Below are 20,766 nucleotides of genomic sequence, written 5' to 3' on the forward strand. Positions count from 1 at the left end.
AGCTGCTGTCTGACCTTTGTGTGTTCGGTCTCGGTCACAAACACACACGGCTGTGGTCTCTAAAATGAAACTCAATTTCAGATCCTTCAACTTCAGCACTGTTATCGATCCCGGATGTACGGCTGGTTCGTATGTTTGACCGCTGCGGGACTCGGAACAGCCGACCACAGTCCGACAATCACTCTGACAATTTAAGCTCTTTTATTCACTCATTGACGGGGGGCTAGGAAGAAGTTCCATGTGGAGGAGGAGGCCATCCCTCCCTTGAAATGCACTTCTCATGAATGCAGAGCGCCACGTTGAGCGGCGTCCTGAATGCACCGCGGTGCTGTCAGGTTTGCCTCAAGTGGAGCCAGGAGTTGATATTGTGTGGACGGCTGCTGAAGACAACAGTGGTGTTTACATGCACGGCACAATCGGGCCCTCTCACACCAAAAGAGGTGTTTACATGAAGCACAGATCAGGAATTGATCCGGATTAAAGTGCTCCATGTAACGGCGACAGAGAACAGCCCATCGCCAATATTAGCATTTTAGCAGCAGGGCTAGGTCGGAATCTCTCGCCATGTTTATCCTCCACCCACGTCAATGTGTCACCCCGCTCAGTTTTAGCAAAATGCGACATCAGCTACCTTTCCATGAAGCAACATTAGTGTTAGCCATTTCAATGCTCCCACACCATTAGCAATTTAGCGATGCTTATATTTGAACCATCACCGCAGCTCAGTTCACTCGGCTCTTTAGCATCACAGCAGCATTGTTGTCAGCGATTCTCGCTCTGTTTCATCAGTTCTACAGTATATACAGTATATTAGCATTCAGCATATTTGTAATACAACCAAAGTAGCAACTTAGCATTGGCACTGCATTAGCTACCTGAACAGATTCAGTCGTGACGACTCGATCTGTGTCTCAGTGAGGAGTGGTGATGACATCACGTCTCCCCAGCTCCATCCACACGAGTGTCACGACTGCGTTACTTAGCAACAGTGAGCGCAGCACAAACAGGATGCAGCTGAGCCACACTCGTGGTGGCAGTTGTGGCTCGACAACCACAAAACCCGACGACAGAAAACAATCCGAGCACTGCACACTGGAGGTGAGGGTTCAAATCCAGCTGAGGATCGTTGCTGAGGAGCTCCTCAGCAAGTTTTTCCGTGGTTCTGACACTTTCTTGTTATAGAATATGAGCAGCAAAAAAAAAAGGTTCCCAGCACACAAAGCCATGGAGAGAAAAACCACGGTGGTGCTCACCACCACCACTGTAAACACTCCAGCCAGCGTCATTGCTCTTCTCACCACATCCAGACAAACACAAGAAAGTGCTGTGTTTTGTTTCCCCCGCCGCCACTGTCTTCATGCTCACTGCCCAAATGATCACCCAAACATGCTCCACGCTGCAGATGGAAACAAGCTGCTCTCCAGACTCACCCAGAAAAACCATCCTGCCGCTTCAGAGCTCACGTCCTACCTGGTGCTGGCTGCATCTCCTCCAGGCCTCCGGTTGTAATCAGAGCTTCCAAGATCCTGACGTGATGCTCTGGGTTCACGTCTCTGCTGGAGAAACATGTGGAGACACAAAGGAGCACTTCATTTATTCTCTGTGAAAACGGCCATCAGTGTCATCTCAATTTTTCATTTCACATTGCTAGAGACGCTAACCTCCAGCTACATTTTTAAGCATGAAAGATACGGACAATAGTAGCATGGCAGCGCATGACAGAGTGAGCACTCCGTTTCCCTCCCACAGTCAGACATTAGCTGATGACCACAGGTCAGAAGTCTGTGAGAAGAGACACAATCCTACACGTGTTAGCAGCAGGGTAAAAGTGTCCAAGACTTGTTTGTGAAATAAATAAATACATTTTCTTTAAATCACTGGAAAAATCAAAGTTAAAAAATAAATATTAAGTAAAGTTTCAAGCGCTTTTTTTTTTCTTTTTTTTCCAACCACAGAAAGGACAAACAGAAACCAGGAATAAAAAAGAGGTTGAAAAAACATGTGGACCACGTAAAAAAAATAGAAATAAATAATAAATGAAGGACTTCGAGGTGAAGACCCTAAAATGAAGTTGGTTAAACAGACAAGCAAATAAATAAAATGTGAAACGTTTTCAAACAATATCAACACTGGATATTTATATATTATATATTATATTTATTTTGAATTGTCTTTTCTGTCAATTATTATTATCATTGTTGTCTTAACAACAAAAACACTACTACTGCTAGTAATAATAATATAATGAAATGAACAACGAAAAGTTGACAAAGGTACAATGTAAAAGTAATGAAGCCAAGAGAAAGAAGAAACGATCACACAAAAAGCAGATTGTTGAGAAAGAAAAGTGAAATAAAACAACAAACAACGTAGTGAAAAGAATTGATTTTTTGAGGTTAAAAAGAAGAAAACTGAAAACTAAACTTAAAAAGATTGAGAAATCAAAACTGACACAGAAACTTTAAAAAGTCAGTCGTCAAATGTCAACGTTCAAAAGTCGGTAGAAAAAAAGAAGGGTGCTGCAGCATCTCCCAGCTAGCTGGGGCGAGAGGTCACTCTGGACAGGTCTCCGCTCCATGACAGACTACTGCTTCCACTTGTCAGTGAATGCAGACAAAGCAATAAAACTCTTTTCCAGGAGTGAAGCTCAGAGGGCAACTGAGGTCCCCGACCTGGTTGGCTGGAAGACACCCAGCTAGAAATGTGTTTGTTGCTGCTGCAGACACTGTGGAGAGGAGGAATGTTGACCATCAGAACAGGCCCCGGGGAAGACACCTCCATCAACACGGGTCTGGAGTGATTCGGATTCACCTCACGACCGCCAGCGTGTGACAAGCGCCGAGGCAGGTCAGCCACACAGCCGGAGGGCGGAGCCTGAAGCAGCTCATCTTCACATCAACTAGGACGGAAAAGTGAGCGTCGGTGACCTGAAGCGAAGAGTCGTAAAGTTGAAATGTGGTCGAGGAATAAAACCGTGAGCGCCACCAGGATAATCTAGGAAGATCAGACCTCTTCTTGTGCTCTTCGGGAGGAGTCACCTCTAGCCGAGAGAGACCACAAAGCTGGTGCCCATTTGTTTGTCTGTGACAAGCTTTTCACTCTCCAGTAGTAACGGACAAATAGGCCTCGTGTCTCATAAACTCTGCAGCACCTCAACTATATGAGCTGCTTTCTTCAACTGCAGCAAGCAACGCGAGTCACTGCTGGCACCACAACACAACAGCAGGGACGCACATCTTCCAGGCGCTCCGCCACATCAAGGTTTCACTTGACATCGCTCGTGACGGATGGAAGCCAGCTCAGTTTTCGGAGAGAGGAGACAATGATTTAAGGTTTCAGAAGGAAAGTTGATCAGACAAATGAATAAAACTCAACCACAAGAGAAGTTGCGAACTGCAAAACAAAACCACCTCCAAATCGAACAAAAAAAAATCGCCCACATTAATTGACAGGAAAAAAGAAAAGTAAAGTGAATGAATGAAACAGAATCAATAATAGAACAAGTATTTGTTCAATTATTGATTAAATATAAGTAGCAGAACAATAACAACCTTTGAAAGCATTGAAAAACATGAAAATCCTGATGAAAATGTTGAAAAAGATCTGGACAACCGATACAAAAATAGTAAAAAAAAGAGATAACAATAGCATTTGAGATGAATCTAGTTCCATTTTGGGTAGGAGTTGTAGACAGACACAACAATTTAAAATGCTAAAATAAAATAATCAGAAAGAAAGGTCAGTCAGTAAAACAAATGAGTCAGTGTTTAAAGGCTAAAGACACAACAATTGTCAAATGAAAATGAAAACAAAAGGTCAGGAGGATGTTGAGGTAAAAAGGACTATGATGGACTACTTTCTCATCCTAACACCATCTTCAGGTGCGTTCAAGGAAGCTGGTAAACTCCAGCTGAGCCGCCGGCGTACCTGAGGTGGGACGGCCTGAAAACAGCCTCTGCGAAGGACTGGCCCAGCAGTTTGGGTGCGACCTGCTGGTGACGGCTGACCCGGCTCAGGTGCCTGCTGAGGTGGACCAGGAGCTGGTGGTTGTTCTGAGGAAGACCGGGAGACTCCAGGATGCTCTTCAGCCGCTGCCCGCACTCGTCCACGCTCTCACTCTCTGCACACAAGGAGAGTGGGGAGACCGTTTAAAACACCTCGGAGTCAGACACTTTCCAGTCCGAGTCTGAGGGACATGAGGAGAAGTTTGGGGAGGAAGTTGGGGAGATGGTTTGCCAGAGTGGAGAGAAGACAGAGTTGGACCAAGAAGAGGAAGATGACCAGTGAACAGCACCAAGCCCAGGTTGGGTCCTGTGGCAGGAAGAGCAAACTCTCTTCACCCTGGACAGCCATTTTCTGCCGTGACACAGTGGGTTCTCAGCACACACACACACACACACACACGTGCTGAGGTCACTCACTCCTCCAATGAACTGCATCTCAAACATGGCAAGTCAGCACAAGGTCTGAAAGCTGGCATCCTTCTGTCCTCACGTCCAGAAGCTTGGACCCGTGAGTGACCAGCGTTGACACGAGGCCTGAAATGTTCGCTCACGCTGCGGTGATTTACCATGTCAAGACGACGGCATCCGCTCTCAGGTGTGGTGACTGTGCAGCGACATCGATCCGTGGCTCGGGCCTCGTGTGTATTTGGGGCGAGCAGAATCGATGTCAATAACAGAGAGTGCTGACAGAAGCGTTGACAGGTGGCTTGACTGATGACGAGAGAGTGGGGCGACGGCCACGATCGGAGCAGCATCAACAGGTCCCGCCTCAGTCCGAGTCAAGCGAAGCAGGCCAGCCACCTCCTCTGCACTGGGGGACGGAGCTTCTCTCTCAAGGACAGAGTCCAGCAAAGCCCTGTTCTTTGGGTCTCTACACAGCTGGTGACCCCAGATGAGAGGAGAAGTGGCTCCTTCTGACAGTCCCGGACAGTGAGAGAGGAGAGAAGCAGTGCGGCTCCAGCACGAAATTCCAAATGGTGTCGAGTGACAAAGACGTGGTAACAGCAGTCGAGCGTGTGGAGGGAGAAACCAAGGAACGAAAGCATCGCTGACCACAGTGGCTCTGTGTGTGGCTGGAGTCAGGGGTCAAAGGTCAGGGTCCAGGTCCGAGGCGATGGAGACGTGTGGGGGCGGAGTCAATGTCAGGTGGTCGTCTTACAAAAAGTAATTACAAGCCATAATTTAGAAGATGTTTTATTGTTGTTTCATAAGCCCCCGGGGTGTGTGTGTCTGTGTGTGCGTGTGTGTGTGATGGATGTCTGACCAGCCTGATGAAGGGCACAGCAGCGACACACACACACACACACACAGGGCCAATATGGATTGTTGGTGACCCGGCCGGTCAATAGGGGTCAAGGCTGGCGAGAGAACTTGGCTCGTCCATCTGGGACCTTGAGATTCTGAGCGGCTGGACAACTGGACAGTGGGGGGTTAGGCTGCTGGGGGGGAGGGGTCACGGCCATCAGAAGGGGTCTGGGCATGACGGGGGTGTGGACCGTGTCTGCAGGACGGCAGTAAATCTTGAGTCAAAGAGATCAGTCTGGTGAAGGAGCAGCTCGGGCCTCAGCACCAGGGGCGACTCAGTGAGGGTCCGAGACCTCCAGACAAAAGGTGCTCGTTGTAACGGCGGTCCAGCAGGACCAGATGGACGCTGCGCAGTCCGGAGTCCTTTGACCTCCAGTCCACAGTGACACCATCCAGGGTTAACGTGTGTGTCCCAGAAAAAGAGCGTGTGGGAGTCTTGGAGGAAGTAAACCTGCTCATCACATCAGAGAGACTCGTGCCTGGGCCACTTCATTCCAATAACTGGAGTCTAGACATTGTGTGACACGTTTACTGTGTCACAACTCGAGTCACAGGAACTCACTTGAACTCGTAAGAGTTCAACGAGTCAGAGGTTCTTCTCGTGATTGAATCCGTTCATTTAGATTGACTCCATGAGTCAGTCTCACTTCCTGTCAGGCACTTTGTTTCACATGTGTTGTGTCTTCTCTGGACCAGAAATGTCAACACAGCAAGCTGAATATATGACTCTTAAGAGCCATGAGTCACGGTTTAATTCACTGTGCACGGATGACTCAGGTCGAAGTTGTGCCTTACAAGATTCACACTGTTCTGTGTCACACACATCGAGTCATAATTCGACGGAGTCACTCCTGCAACAGGAAGTGATGTGAGGCCACAGAGAGTCAGAGTCAGAGCTGTTGAATTTATACAGTGGATTTGTCTGAAAGAAACTTGGTCACATGGGATTCTGTAAAGTCTTTGTGACACATGAGTCATTGACTCAGTCAGAATAGTGGAACGACGGAGCTTGTTAACAGACTTTCTGAGAGCTGAAAACCAAGCAATTCCGTGGACGGGTTCGATTCACAAAGAGAGAATCACTTGCCATGGAGTCACCTGAGTTCTCCGAGTCACCAGAACAAATGACTTGACTCAGCAGGTGCACATCATCATCACCTCACACAGTTGGGTTCTTCACGCTTCTGTTGGTGGGAAAATGAGTCCTGACTCACGGGTTATTTCACTGAGGAAGTCAGCAGTTTAAACGGCAGTTTGCACCACTTGGCAGAAAAGAAAAAGCTTTCATAAATAAGTGAAAGTGAAAAAGTGCCGCCATTTCACAGCCAGAGCGCTGACACTGCATTATTGAGGAGGTTTTCTGTTTGGGACGGTTTTCGGTGGAACAGAGATAAGGTTTTTATCTGGAGCTAATGTGAGGGAGCACTGTTTTACAAGCGTCTGCTATTGTCACAGAGGTTGATGAAGACTGGAGAGGAGTGCTGCTGAGAGCGTGAGAGGACGGCAGGTAAGTGGCTGAGGATGGGGGTCAACAGCGAGGGGGGAGGGGACTGGACGGAGACTCCTGTTGTGTGGAGTCGGTTAGCAGTGACGCTGATGAGACGCTACAGTCGCGTGAAACCACCGGTCCTGGCTCAGTTCTGTCAGGACGAGACGGCCGTCGTGCTCATGCCCACTGACGTGATCGCGAGTCCCAGACCCTTAATGGCGCCGTGAGGTCCCACGGGAAGACTCGAGTTTCCAAAGGTCGCAGTAGTTACGGGTCACTTTCTCGGGACGCCGTAGTGACGTGGAGAAGTCCTGCAAGGCGGACGAGTCGGGACACGTTTCTGGAAGGGTGAGTGGGTCGGACTGTTGTTGACGCCAGCTCAGCAAAGAACGGAGTCAAAATGAGTCAAATTAGCTTAACATTCAGTCAGACAATGCACTACTTTGCCACAAGATTATGGCCACCTATCGTGTATTTGCACAGATGTGTCGGTCAAAGCTAAAGTGATGAAGTGTAAACAGGAAGTGGCACCTTGAGCCGTGGAGAGGAGCTCCCTGTAGACGTAGTCGGGAAGGACGGGGGCCGGCAGATCCAGCAGGAGGCCCCAGAGAGCCTCGGCCAGGGAGGACAGGTCGAAGTGATCCAGGTCCACGGAGAACGGGTCTAAGAGGAAAACAATAGAGGATGCTATTGTTAGAGTTTCTTTAGACTTGTAAAGAGATAGAGGACATTTCAGGATAGGCAAACTCCCGAGACGGTTTATGTTTGTTGTTAGAGCATCAAAGAAATGTGGGGCGCTTTGAAGAGAACGCCGAGACGGCGAACGCCTTCACAGTCTTCCCGCTGTTGAAGGATTTTAGAAAACCTCTTCAGCTGAACTTTTCTGGAGCAAAGTAAAAGGAACGTCCCCAAAAGGTGAGAGGAGACTCAAAAACGACAGGCCAGAAAGGATGAGAAACCATGAGGTTTGCTGATGACGTAGTGATTCGCAGGGAGACGAGGAATGATTCAAGATGAGGGCGTGAAACCAGGCGTCAGAGGAGGGGAATGAGTGAACTGTGAGGTTCAAATGGAGGGATGCCAAACATCAGCACGTGAGGCCAACACGTCCGCTGGGTTTCAACTCTGGCGGCGCTCAGATAAGGCGATGTCCGGCACCTTCGGCAGACTAAACGCCTGATAAGCGGCGGCGAGGACGGTCGGAACGGCGCCAGCAGGACACCCTCTGTCCTCCGTCTTTCCCCGCGACCTTCTGATCCACGCTGACCTCTGCCTCCCGGAACGGCCACTTCCTGCTTATCTCTTATCAGACTCTCCTCGGCTTGAATCAGGGGACCCACACGAGGTGCTGCGACGCTCACTATCACCAGAACTCTTCGACCTCTTCATTTCCAAAAATGTTGCCGTCGTGACTTTGGAACTCTGCTGCTTTTTCTGCCGTTTATTCTCGCAACAAAGATGCATACCTCTCACTTTCTCCAGTCCTGTGAGTGGAAAAATCTATGGTGTCAAATGACATACATGACATATATGTCATTATTTGTTCTCCACTTAGAAATCCTGAAAACAGCTCTTGTTACTTCATAGATGGACTATTATTTGTTTCTTCATGGTGATTTTTTTCCCCTAAAAAAGCCCAATAAATACGTTTTAACAGCCATAAAGGTTTTGTTTTTTGACAATATCAAAACAAAAATGATACATTCTTCAGCTCATATTTATAGATTCTTCAGAAATATTGAACGGACCAAAAAGGCGTCGGAGAAATCACACGTTTGCTGAGTCAGCTGATGATGAGTCAGCAATTGGTCAAGTACAGGCGAAGCCTCGCCTCCAGACACCAGCCGTTCCCACGCCGGCCGCAGAAAGACACCATTGTTTCAGGAGAAGCACATGACCGCTCTGAAGTCGCCACCAGGAGGAAAGACGACGATTCAGTCGCCGCCGGCAACCGCCGCTTCTGAGGGAAGCTACCGCCACGACACTTGCTGATGACGTGAGGTGGCGCAGGTCAGAGGTCAGACTGTCCAGACACACACATGGATGTGAGGGCCAGTGTCAGGCATTGGTCAAAAGACAAGATTAAAAAAAAAAAAAAAATATATATATATATATATATATATATATATATATATAAAGTAACTAAATTAACAAAAGGAAAGAGGTTAAATATCGAAAACAAAATAAAAATAAATGGCTATCAGACAAATAACTGAAAATGCTTGCTTTTAATAAATAAATAAATTCATTCATCAACACAAGTCTTCTCAGATATTTCATGACTTTATTCAAAAGCATTTGCTTTCCTTCTCCGTGAATATTGGAAAATTCTATTCCCAGAATCAATAAGGAGAAAGTGCAAAATAAAAAACATAAAATAAAAAGTGAAATAATCGCAGAACAGTTAACAATATTTTGAATAAATAGTTTATAAGTCATTAAAAAAACCAAAAAATACACCATACTGTTTTAAACAATAGAGTTTTCCTTTTTATGAGACGAGTTTATGAACAGCAGATATTATTTTTTCCCACAGACTTTTCTTCTGCATTTCCTTCCCTGACAGGAAAGAAAGAAGCGGTCAGTGCTGCGCAGCATTAGGCACCAGCCGGGCACATGCTGCCAACATGGATGTCAAGACAGAGCTTGTCAACTGCCATCAAAGCACTCGCACACACACACACACACACACACACACACGGACACACGGACACAGACACACACACTTGCACACACACGCACGCACGCACACACACACACACAGACACACACACACGGACACAGACACACACACACACACACTCACACACACACATGCACACGCACACTCACACACGCACACACACACGAGGGCACACTCATATGCACACGCTCACTCACACACACGCACACACACTCGCACGCACACACACACGCACACTCACACACACACACACACATGCACACGCACACTCACACACACACACGCACACACACACGAGGGCACACACACACGCACACACACACGAGGGCACACACACATGCACACGCACACTCACGCACACACACTCGCACGCACACACACACGCACACACACACACACTCACACACACGCACACTCACACACACGCACACACACACACGCACACACACACGAGGGCACACACACACGCACACACACACAGGCGCACAGACACACACACACAGACACACACACGCACACACTCGCGCACACACACACACACGCACACACGCACACACGCACACACTCGTACACACACACACGCACACACGCACACACTCGTACACACACACACTCGCACACACACACAGGCACACACGCACACGTACACACACACACACGCACACACACACACGTACACACGCACACACACTCGCGCACACACACGCACGCACACAGACACGCACACACACTCGCACACACACACTCGCACACACACACTCACGCACACACACACACACACACATCCACACACTCGCACACACACACTCGCGCACACGCACACAGACACACACATGCACACACACACACACGCACACACACACGCACACACACACACGCACACACACGCACACACACACACATGCACACGCACACACACACACGCACACACACTCGCGCACACACACACACACATGCACACGCTCGGGCCTGATGATTGATCTCATTCACGTCTGAGTGCTGATGTATTGACAAGTGCGGCCGCTCTTTCTCATCTCACCTCAAAGGAACAAATTACAAATTGAAGCGGTCACTTCCTCTTCGATCCTCACAACCATCCATCATGCCGCATCTCTCCTTCAATACCTCGTGTCCCGCCGCGGCGCCTCAGACGGACGGCCGCGCGGCCGATCGGAGAGGCGCCGGGTCAATAGTCCAGATGCTTATTGGATTAGTGAGTTTCAGCCGGATCCATTCGGCAGGACGGCTGGACCGGCCGGGATCGGCCTGGATATGGATCGTCGTGCCACGCCGAAAGGTCAAGTGTATTTTTTCAAAGGTAGCAGAATCATTCGTCACAGTCCGGAACAGAACCTTGATCCAAGGCAGCATCTCACAACTTCCACATGGACGCGAAGGATTGGGAGTCGGAGGTGGAAGACGGGGTTCTGTTGCAGAAGATTGTGACGACTCCACGCAAACATTTTGACACTCACTCGACTGAGTCATCGACTCACGCTCCACAGAAGATTCTTGGACCTCCAGCCACACAGACTCACTGGCAGGAATTGACTTCAGTTAAAGACTCGATCCATGACTCGCCACGCCTTTCATTTCGAGACGTCGCAGGTGCATCTGAATCTTTGACTAACTGAGCCGCCACTCGGGATCACTTCCAGTTTCAAGAGCGAGTCAGTGAGATCACGAGTCTAGTCAAGCTGCTTTGTGTCACAACAACTTCCAGAGCAGCAACTTAAGTGAGACAAACGTTCAAGCTACTTTAGCAACTCAAGTCTGTTATTTAGAAAGTGTTTCTTGCGGTTCTGTGAGATTCATTTTCAAGGTCTTGCGGAGTAACTCGAGTCACAGGGAAGTGAGTCAGCTGTACACTGACTTCATGGGTTCAGGATCAATTCAATATGTTGCGGCAGATTGGATCAGATCTGAATCCGCTCCTGAGGGATTGAGAGTCAGAGCAGAGTGGGAATTGAGCTGAAGGCTCTGAGGGTATCGGGGCAGTGGAGGACGTCCCCTTGTTGTCTGAAGGATCCTCCTGAGATTGTTGGCGAGGTCACAGCGACGTCATGCCGCCGCTGCTATCAGGAGCTGGGACGCAGGTACAACGGGCGGCTCGGGAAGGTCGGGGGGTCCAGAGTGTTCCGGAGGGAGGTGCCCAGCCAAAGACTGAAGGACGAGAGTCGTCTCTGCTGGTGACGACAGACGACGCTCTGGAAGGCGACACACACTCCGACTCCGGCACGTGTGTGTGTGATGTCTATCCATCCATCCTTCCTGAGCTGAGGCCAGGTCGCAGGGGCAGCAGCTTGAGAAAAGCTCTGCCACAGTGGAACACCCGCAGGAGTCTCTTTGGGTGAGAGGAGAGATCCACACGTCAGAGGAGAGCCTGCCTTCTGGCTCAGCTCTTTCTTCACCTGAACAACCTGGCGAAGCTCTCGCCTCCAAGATTCTGGAGCTGATGCTCATCTCGAAAAGGTCTTAGGTTCAAAACATGCAGCTCCAGCCACAGAGCTCAGCAGAGGTGGCGACATCACGTCACAGCTCTGCTCTCGGTGTTGCCTGGTGAAAGAGTCGGAGCTCTGGCCTCGCCCTGGGGACCACGCTGGGTCTGCTTCCACGCGGCTCCTGTGAGAAGCTGCTCCAGCTCAGCAGCGGGTCAAACCCTCCAGCTGTTTCTCGGTTCAGATTACACAAACGGAGCCCAGTCTGGATCCGGCCGTGAGAGCGCTCCGGGGCATTGCTCCTTTTTCGTTTCGCTGCTGCGTGAACAGTTTGGATCTGAAGTTCATCTTCACTCACTCACTGTCAACTCAACACCTTTTTCTCCGATTTAAACCTCTGGATGTGCTTGTTAACTCATGAGTCACGGATCTTCAACAGAAGGGCAGCAGAACCAGCCAACATCAGTGACTCGGAGTTACTGATGGATCAAGTCAGGACTCATTGAAGAGTCCAGAACGACTTACTGAACAAAAATGACAAGTGAATTCACTTCTGACTCTTTTCTTTCTCCTCACTATTTATTTTGTGTGGATAAAACTGATCTTAAAAAATAGTCTGGGGAGAGGATCAGCTGCTCCCAGCGGGACTCTGGACTCAGACTGAGACTGACTCAGACTCTGCTCCAGTTGAGGTGGCGGGGGGATGTGAGTCTGGGCCTCTTTGCTCCAGCTGCTGCCCCTGCAACTTGACAACAAACAAAAGGATGCTAGTGGTTTGTCCAGGGTCATGAGCGGTCACGATGAAGACCACGGAACAAGTGAAGGCTCCTGAGAAGCCTCAAGAGTCAAGCTCCGCCCCTTCAGTGCCACAGGAAGCTTGTGTGGCAGAGACAGTTACAGGTGGCAGATCACGTCATGAGTCTGCGAGCCACAGAAGGTGTCGCCGCAGGACTCACTGGAGCTGAGGGTGTGTGTGTGTGGACTCGTGATTTGTGGGGACACAACTTCAAAATAACTGGGTCTGGGCTCCAGTTTGGTCCAGGTCCTGGTTCAGGTGAGCCATGTGTTCTGGAGGGTTAGGTTTAGAGTGAGAGGCTGGGGACAACCAGAGGTCCTCACAAAGACAGAAATACAAACTAGTCTGTGTGTGTGTGTGTGTGTGTGTGTGTCTACCTGGTTGATCCTCATTTGTCACTTCTTGACTAAACACTATCCTTATGAGGACCTTATGTCAATGTGGGGACCCTTTATCTGGACCCCACTAGGTGAAGCCTCAGCTTCAGAGGAAGACTTCAAAATAAGTGGGTTCCAGTTTGGTCCAGAGTCCTGGTTCAGATGTTTTGGAGGGTTAGGTTTAGAGGGATGTGAGGTCCCCTCAAAGAGGGGAATACAAACGTGTCAGTGTGTGGCGAGTAAAAAGCCTCTCGCGGAGAGGAAGATGATGACATCACCTCAGACCAATAGCAGCAGCGACGGAGGAGAGTGAGGGTGGACACTGAGACGGTGAGGATGGAGGGATGAGGAGATGGAGGGATGAGGAGCCACGAGGACAGCTGCACTTTTAATTTGTGTTTTGCTGAACTCAGCGACTCCTGTCAGCGCGGCGGCAGCGAGAGGAGGAAAGGAGCCAGTGATGAACGGCTGAATAAAAAGAGGAGGGAGCGAGAGAAGAGGAGAGGAATAGAAGGTGATTTAATGATTCCACGGCTGCGATCGGAGGGGACGAGTCCAACGCTGGACGTGAGACGCAGACGGAGGAGCGCTGCACTCTGACAAACTGTTATCGATTCTAGGAGCGTGTGGGAGTGTGACTGTGTGTGTGTGTGTGCGCGCGTGTGTGTGTCCACTGTAGCCAGCATGCGTCATATTTTCCAAAACACAGACTGCCCACTCAGTGCTGACATGTTGGCTCAGTCAGAGCGTGTAGACACAACGCTATCTTTGTGAGGACCTCTCATGGCCATCACCCTTTCCCCAGCCTCTCCCCATAAACACATCCGAGACACATGGCTCACCTCAACCAGCACTCTGGACCAAACTTGCACCCAAGAATCATCCTCTTTTAACCCTCTAAACCTTGTGAGGACAGGCCAAATGTCCTCACAAAGCAAGATGTCCTCATAAGAAGAACTCACAAGTGTGGCAAAACATGCCTGTAAAACACACACATACAGTAGAATCGCACATCTGTCTCTCTCTGTCCTTGTGAGGACCTCTCCCGAAACCTAACCATCCAAAACACATGGCTCACCTGAGCCAGGAACCAAACTGAGACCTAGTTATAATGACCCACTTATTTTTACATCTTCACAGTCAAACTGAGACTTGGATTTGAGGGGACCAGCCAAACGGCCCTCACGTTGGCATAAGGTCCTCATTAGGATAGTTTTTTGTCAATAATTGGTCCCCATAAAGCAGGAAAAACAACCTCCCTGCCACACATCACTTTCCTCTTGACACACACAGTGTAAATAAACGTAGAAGCTAACACACACACCGAGACAACACACCCGCGCTGCTGTCCATCTGTCCACTGACACACACACACACACACACCGACATGTCTGTGTTTTGAGTCGATGACTCACTCCGGCCGACGAGGATTCACGATTGGGGTCAGTCAAGACTTCAAGCAACACGACCAAACCGCCCTCGCTGAGAGTCGCGTGGTCCACTTGTACATTCACTTCGTGTTTCGTGTCTGCGAGTGTTGTCATGACAACTACTCCAACTTTCCTCTGCATCAAATGCTGCTCTGTGACTTTCACTCTGAAATGACTCTCAGCAGATTCAAAAGAAACCTGCGTGTAAATGGTCTGCCTCACCAGCGAGTCCTGCAGACTTCTGAGCTCAACAGAACATCTTTCTGTGACTCAACTTGAACTCACAATTAGGTCCGAGTCAAAATGCCCCATTCACGAGTGAGGGGCTGGGCAGGAAGTGAGTATGACTCATGAAGCTTGATTCAGAGATAAAAAAAAAGCTTAAGTAGCTCAATGAGCCAGACAGGAAGTGTGTGAGACTCATGGGCTAAAATATCATGTCGGTGATGACTTGCTAGACTGAACTTGGTAGGGCTCAGAGAGGGTGAATACTCTACACACTCTTGACCAGGTTTAACTTCCATCTCACCCGAGGTGAACCTGTGAGTCAAGTTCCTGGTTCAGGTCCCGGATCGGCGAACAGCAAACTGGAGCGAGTCATGGCCACCGACGCAACAAACTGGAGCGAGTCCTGGCCACCGACTCAAGCAAGTGGGTTCAGCTCATGAAGAAAAACTTCACGTCTTCACTCACAGTGGTGCCATTACTCCCAAAAAATACTTGTGTACTGAAGCCGAATGTGGAACTTCACACAGTGAACACTGTGTTGGTCCTCGCAACACCAGCAATCCTTCACACACCGTTACTGGGCCAACACACTCACTCACTGTGTGGGCTGGGCAGAACCGAGCTGCTAAAAACGGCTGGAGGTCGCCATGGCAACGCCGGGCCGCGTACCAATCGGAGGTCAACGGGACGAGGTGCTGTTCTCACACACTTGTGCAGCGAAGACAGCACATGGGCGGCCAAGTGGGACCAGATAAACACGCTGGAGGTAAATCTGGATCAGGTGGGCAGGATCTCGGCTGCGGCGCTTCACAGCCGCTCTTATGTAACACTCCACTCCGGAGGCGCAGACAAAGAGCGGCGGAACGAAAGCAAGTCAACGGGTTCATGCAGCAAACACGCTCTGGTCCGAGGTCCTCACAGTCCCCCGGTCGACAGTCAGACCTGGAACATCACGGCATCAGAGCCACCAATGATGCCCTTTGAGGAGTGTGACCTGGACTAGAGCAGCTGCAGGAGTCGGACAGTCAGTGTAGGCCACTGAAACTGGGAGACCCCCAAAGTCCCCAGGCCAGACCTGCAGTCCTATCCAGTCCTAAGTCTGGACCAAAAGGTCTATTGTATTGGTAGGACTTGGGATGGGCTACGCTCGACAGTAGGTCCCCAGAGCATCAGCAAGTCTGAGGGCTTATTCCGGAGGCCCAGGCACGACGGGTACTGAAGAGCGCCAAAGAGGTGATGCCAACACCAACATGAGCCCCTGCGAGATGTAGCTCCACAGTCTTCACAGGCCCCGGAGACCCAGCAAACACATGGAGCCCAGGTACTGACCACGGCTGTGGAATAAACAAGAGCCGGTCGTAATGTAACAATCAGAGCATAAAATGCCTCCCGACATGTAAACTTGGCACTCGGACCCGCCTCTCCTGCGCGTGGTCACGTGACCTCCCCTCAGCTCGACTCCTCCGCTCTTCATATATATTCCATAGGAGCCGTCTGTGCGCATCAGAGCAGCGAGGTGGACGAGGAGGCGGAGGGACTTTGCCTTCTCGCGCGGCCCCTTCCTCTCAAGGTTGCAGGGTAAATTCCCGCGGGTGCCCACCTGTCAGGTCGTGTCAGGTGATCGCTCTGAACATCTCCGGCCCCATGCCGACCCCCCGGGGCCTGGTGCAAGACGTAGTTTGACATTGCAGATCCACTTCAATAGCCTCAGTGATTGGACGTGTCAGATTGAGATGAGTCAGAGTCACCAAATTCACCTCTCATCTTGAATCACTTAACTCACGCTAAACAAAGACTCACTCAACGATCTACTTGAGTTACTCAGACTGACTCAGGGAATGGGATCATTATGAGTCCTTCAAATCCCCCAGAATTGCAGGACTCAGAGTCACATTCTTCTTTCATTCAACCACTTGGCCTCACCTGGGATGTATTTTAACAGCGAGTCGCAGAAGAACTACCCATCAGGAACTAGCTCACTGCTAATTCATGATGCCGTGTGAATCCAGGAGTATGACTCACCTCCTAACATTATTTTGAGTTTCACCAACCAGTTTCACTCACATTGCCTAGACACCTGAGTCACGAGAGCTCCCCTAGATGTTTGGAACATCAGGGAGTCTAATCATAGGTTTGAGTCACACTTTCGCCTATAAACTTGAAATAGGTGAGTCTGACTCCTTTTCTGCCTTATCACTTCAGTGCAGATCACCGTGGGACTTAATTCAAATTCTACGGGCCATGGTTCACAAGTCACTCAAGTCAAAGACTTGACTGTCATGGTGGAGTCTTCTCCCACGTCTGAGGGAGTCTTTCATTCCCTCAGATTTGAGCTCGACTTGTCTCCACAGCTGAGTCAGATGAATGAAGCCTTCTTTATAACCATCAAGTCCCTTTGGATCACTCCATTCCCACGATTCTGACTCACGTCCAGTGAAAACCGAGTCATCAAAACTCACCTGCGATCTGAACTACTACAGGAGTCAAACCAATATCACACCTTGAAAGGAGTGTCACAATCACAGACTCAGATTTACTGGCTTCAAGACCAGCTCATTCGAAACTTACAAAATTCAGTCACTGAGACTGACTCGGTTATGAGTCGTTTCCACAAGGCACTTTCCGATCCATCGGTCAGACTCTCTCAGATAAGTGGGACTCGCTGAGCTACACCTGTTTTTCACTATGACTCTGTCAGTGAGACTCTCTTTCCGTCCAGGAACTGACTCCAATTTGAGGCAAGACCTTGGTCGGCACTTGGCGCCACGAGCGACTGGTCCATGGGCCGGACTTGACCTGGAGCCTGTTGGACCCGCTGGAGCGCAGAGAGCAGCTGATGTCGCTGGTCAAGATTGACTGAAGGTTTAAACTCAGACGTCCAGCGAGGAAGACGACGATGAGGATATTAATGAGGTGTCATGCGTATGAAGAGGCTCCCTGTTATTCATCCTGTCCACTCCACAAATGCATCATTCATCAGAGTCCTCAGAAGAGGTGAAGAGCTGCAGAGCAGAGAAGCACAGGCACAGGCAGCCGCCCTCCTGGCTCGCGCCCCCTCCTCTCTGCGCTGCAGGAGTTTGGAAGCCCCAAAATAAAAGTGCAGAGTCAGAGCACTCCCTGGTGGAGCCAGAACTGAACTTCAGCTGCAACTTGTTTTGGGCTCGGATGAGGCCGGTTTGCTCGTCATCGTCATGGAAACAGGACAGAGGTCCACAGCCGAGTCTCAGTCACTCACTCACTCGCTCACTCACGCTGGTGAGCATCATGACCAGTCAGAGGTGGGCCGACTTTATTTCTCGAGTCAGCTCTGAGACTCAGCCCGGAGTCACAGACTGAGGACCTCTGCTGGATCGTATTGGTGCCTCTGAGAGAGGAAGAGTCTCACCTGAGTCCAGCGCCTGACGCAGCTCTGCGGGGGCGCCGGAGCTCGGCCCGGCTGCGTACACAGACGCACAGTCTGGACCTGGACGGGACACAGAAGAGGAGAGGATGAGCAGCAGGACGGGGGCATTTTAAAGGACCTGGAATTGGTCTTCAAACATAGGTCATATTCAAACATCCCAGATCCATACAATCCAGTTAATAACGTATATAGACCACATTGTTATGAAACTATAGATCTATATTCTTTTCACATTTCCTTTTCAGACTCCTCGATGACCACTAGAAACCCTCTACCTGCACCACCTGGATTTGACTCCTCTGGATGAGAAGGTGGTTTTGCTCTCACCGTGCTTCTCAACGGCGTCCGCCAGTCTCCAGACCGCCACGACGGCCGCCTCCGACACAGGCTCCGCCTCCGCACCTGCGAGCGGGACACATGAAAGATTCACATTAAAACAACAATCATGAATTATTTTACCGTGGTGTTCCCGACAAGTCTTTTATTCATGACGACATCAATGTTTCAAAGTTGTTTTGACCCAATAACCATCATGAAAAATAGTACTTCTTGTAGTGTTTCTATATTCATCATAGCGATGGATAAAGTATTCAGTAAATATGGAAGTATTCTCCATTGCACTGTCACTCTTTTTCTTCATCCATAACACGACCGAGCTGAAGTGTGTGACAGTGTGCTGCGTGCTGCCACACCCACACACACGTGTTCCTCTCTCAGAGGCACAAACACAGGATCACAGATGAGCCTCCAGTCCTGCCGGATCTCAAACAGCTCCACAGCTCTCCATCCACTTTCTGTTTGGCTGGTGTTTTGAAGGCTATGCTTGAATCTTAACAAGGTCAAACAAAGGCTAATTGAAGGTCAAATAAAGGCGTGGTATTTTCACGTGCCCACTCTCTCCATCAGCTCTTTGTTGCCTCCTGCTCTTTTGTTGTGTGTTGACAGACGTGTCACTTCTGTGCGTGCAACTCACCCTGGCTGTCACACGGTGGAGTGACACTCACACAGACGTTTGCCGCACCACCTTTGTGGGGACCTCCCACCCGGGACCTAAGCACCCAAAACACATGGCTCACCTGAACCAGGACTCTGGACCAAACTCCCACCCTCCAACTGAGGCTTCACCTTGTGGGGTCCAGCCAAATGGTTCCCACATTGGCAAAAGGTCCTCACAAGGATCATGTTTTGTCAAGAATTGGTCCCCCACAAAGTGGGATAAAGAAGCCACCACACACACACACACACACGCATGTTAGTCTTCCTATCTAGTGAGGACCTGTCATGGCCATCGCCCTTTCCCCAGCCTCTCCCCCTCAGCACATGGCTCACCTGAACCAGGACTCTGGACCAGAATAACTGAGCTATTTTGTCGTTCTGGTCTGGAGGACCAGCCAAAATGTCCTCACTTCAGTCAATAAAAAACCTGTTCTCACAGGTTCTCACAAAGATAGAAGTACAACAACACACCCACACACACACAAAATCATATTCAATCTTTGTCAAGTCAAAACAACCAGAGAGCCTTTGTTTACAGATGAACACACCTGTGTCTTCCAGTTTATCCCTTTTTTTCATGTGTGTGTGTGTGTGAGGAGGTGTGTGTGTGGCAGCAGGAAAACTCCGGAGATCCCAGTGGTTAAATGTACAGTGCTTCCATTAACATCACTGTCACAACGTATCACCAAGGCAATATCTCAGCCGGAGGAGGGAGAGAGGGAATGAGGAGAAGACAGCGGAGGACAAAGGAGCGCGGCGGAGGAAGAGAGGAAAAGCCAGCAAGTTAGAAAAGACAGAAAGGAAATAAACACAAGAGAAACGGTGAAACGGGAGGAACAGAGAGAGGATGGAGGGATGTCGTGACTGAAAACTGATGGAGTGAAAGGAGTGAGGGAAGGAAACAGAGCAGGTCAGAGAAGCAACAAAGGAGAGGTGCCGGACAAGGAATGACAGCAGGAACGAGATGTTAAAGATGACAGAGGAAGGAAGGAGAGAGAGAGAGAGGCAGGAGAGAACAAAGACAGGAGGGATGAGGAGCAGAGAGACCATGAAGAAGCGAAGAGCGACTGCAGCAGACGGACGCTGGTGGATTTAGTGGCTCCTATAGAGACCATATGGCTGCCGACGCACCATGACCCACTTTGTACACTGAAGAACAAGAAGAGAAGCTGAAGCGCGACGCAGGTGCAAAACAAACAAACAAAAAGCAACTGCGCCGGAGCACAAAACACGCTCAGACAAACACAAGCGGCACATGTTCGGCTACACACACACATGGGTTTGTATGCCTGTCCTTGTGGGGACCTCTCTTTTCCATAACCCTCACAGAACGTGGAAGTGTGTTTTAATGCTGTCAGGTTAGTGATGAGGATTGTTGCTTCACTGCTTAATATATTTTTTTATTTCTTGAATTCATTCATTTCATTTCATCTTCATTTTAGGATTCATTTAGTTTCCATTTCTCCTTCTTTCTTTTTACAATTAAATGTAGCAGTAAACTTCTTAGTTTTGAACAGTGTTTTTGTCTCTTTACTGTAAAATTTAAAAATAAGAGTCGAGCCCTTGGAAACATAGGTATTATACAGGAAAAATAGAAATTAATAGCAATTAAAAGTT

The 20,766-nt window shown here is 49.4% G+C and overlaps 1 protein-coding gene across 3 annotated transcripts in view; it reads right to left on the reverse strand.

The window, feature by feature from the left end:
- Nucleotides 1–20,766, reverse strand: part of LOC128752306 (phosphatidylinositol 3-kinase regulatory subunit gamma) — a 104,012-nt gene that overhangs the window by 58,129 nt on the left and 25,117 nt on the right. For 2 of the 3 annotated variants that reach the window (XM_053853387.1, XM_053853379.1), the window contains exons 3-7: nucleotides 18,481–18,555; nucleotides 18,136–18,213; nucleotides 7,330–7,461; nucleotides 3,928–4,120; nucleotides 1,471–1,556 (exon numbers count right to left, since the gene is read on the reverse strand). In XM_053853387.1, the coding sequence (XP_053709362.1) occupies nucleotides 1,471–1,556; nucleotides 3,928–4,120; nucleotides 7,330–7,461; nucleotides 18,136–18,213; nucleotides 18,481–18,555 (564 nt within the window). The remainder of the gene's footprint in view (nucleotides 1–1,470; nucleotides 1,557–3,927; nucleotides 4,121–7,329; nucleotides 7,462–18,135; nucleotides 18,214–18,480; nucleotides 18,556–20,766) is intronic. The other variant, XM_053853395.1, reaches the window with a different exon arrangement.

This window comes from Synchiropus splendidus, chromosome 1 (genome assembly GCF_027744825.2).
Source record: "Synchiropus splendidus isolate RoL2022-P1 chromosome 1, RoL_Sspl_1.0, whole genome shotgun sequence".
Taxonomy (NCBI): Eukaryota; Metazoa; Chordata; class Actinopteri; order Syngnathiformes; family Callionymidae; genus Synchiropus; species Synchiropus splendidus.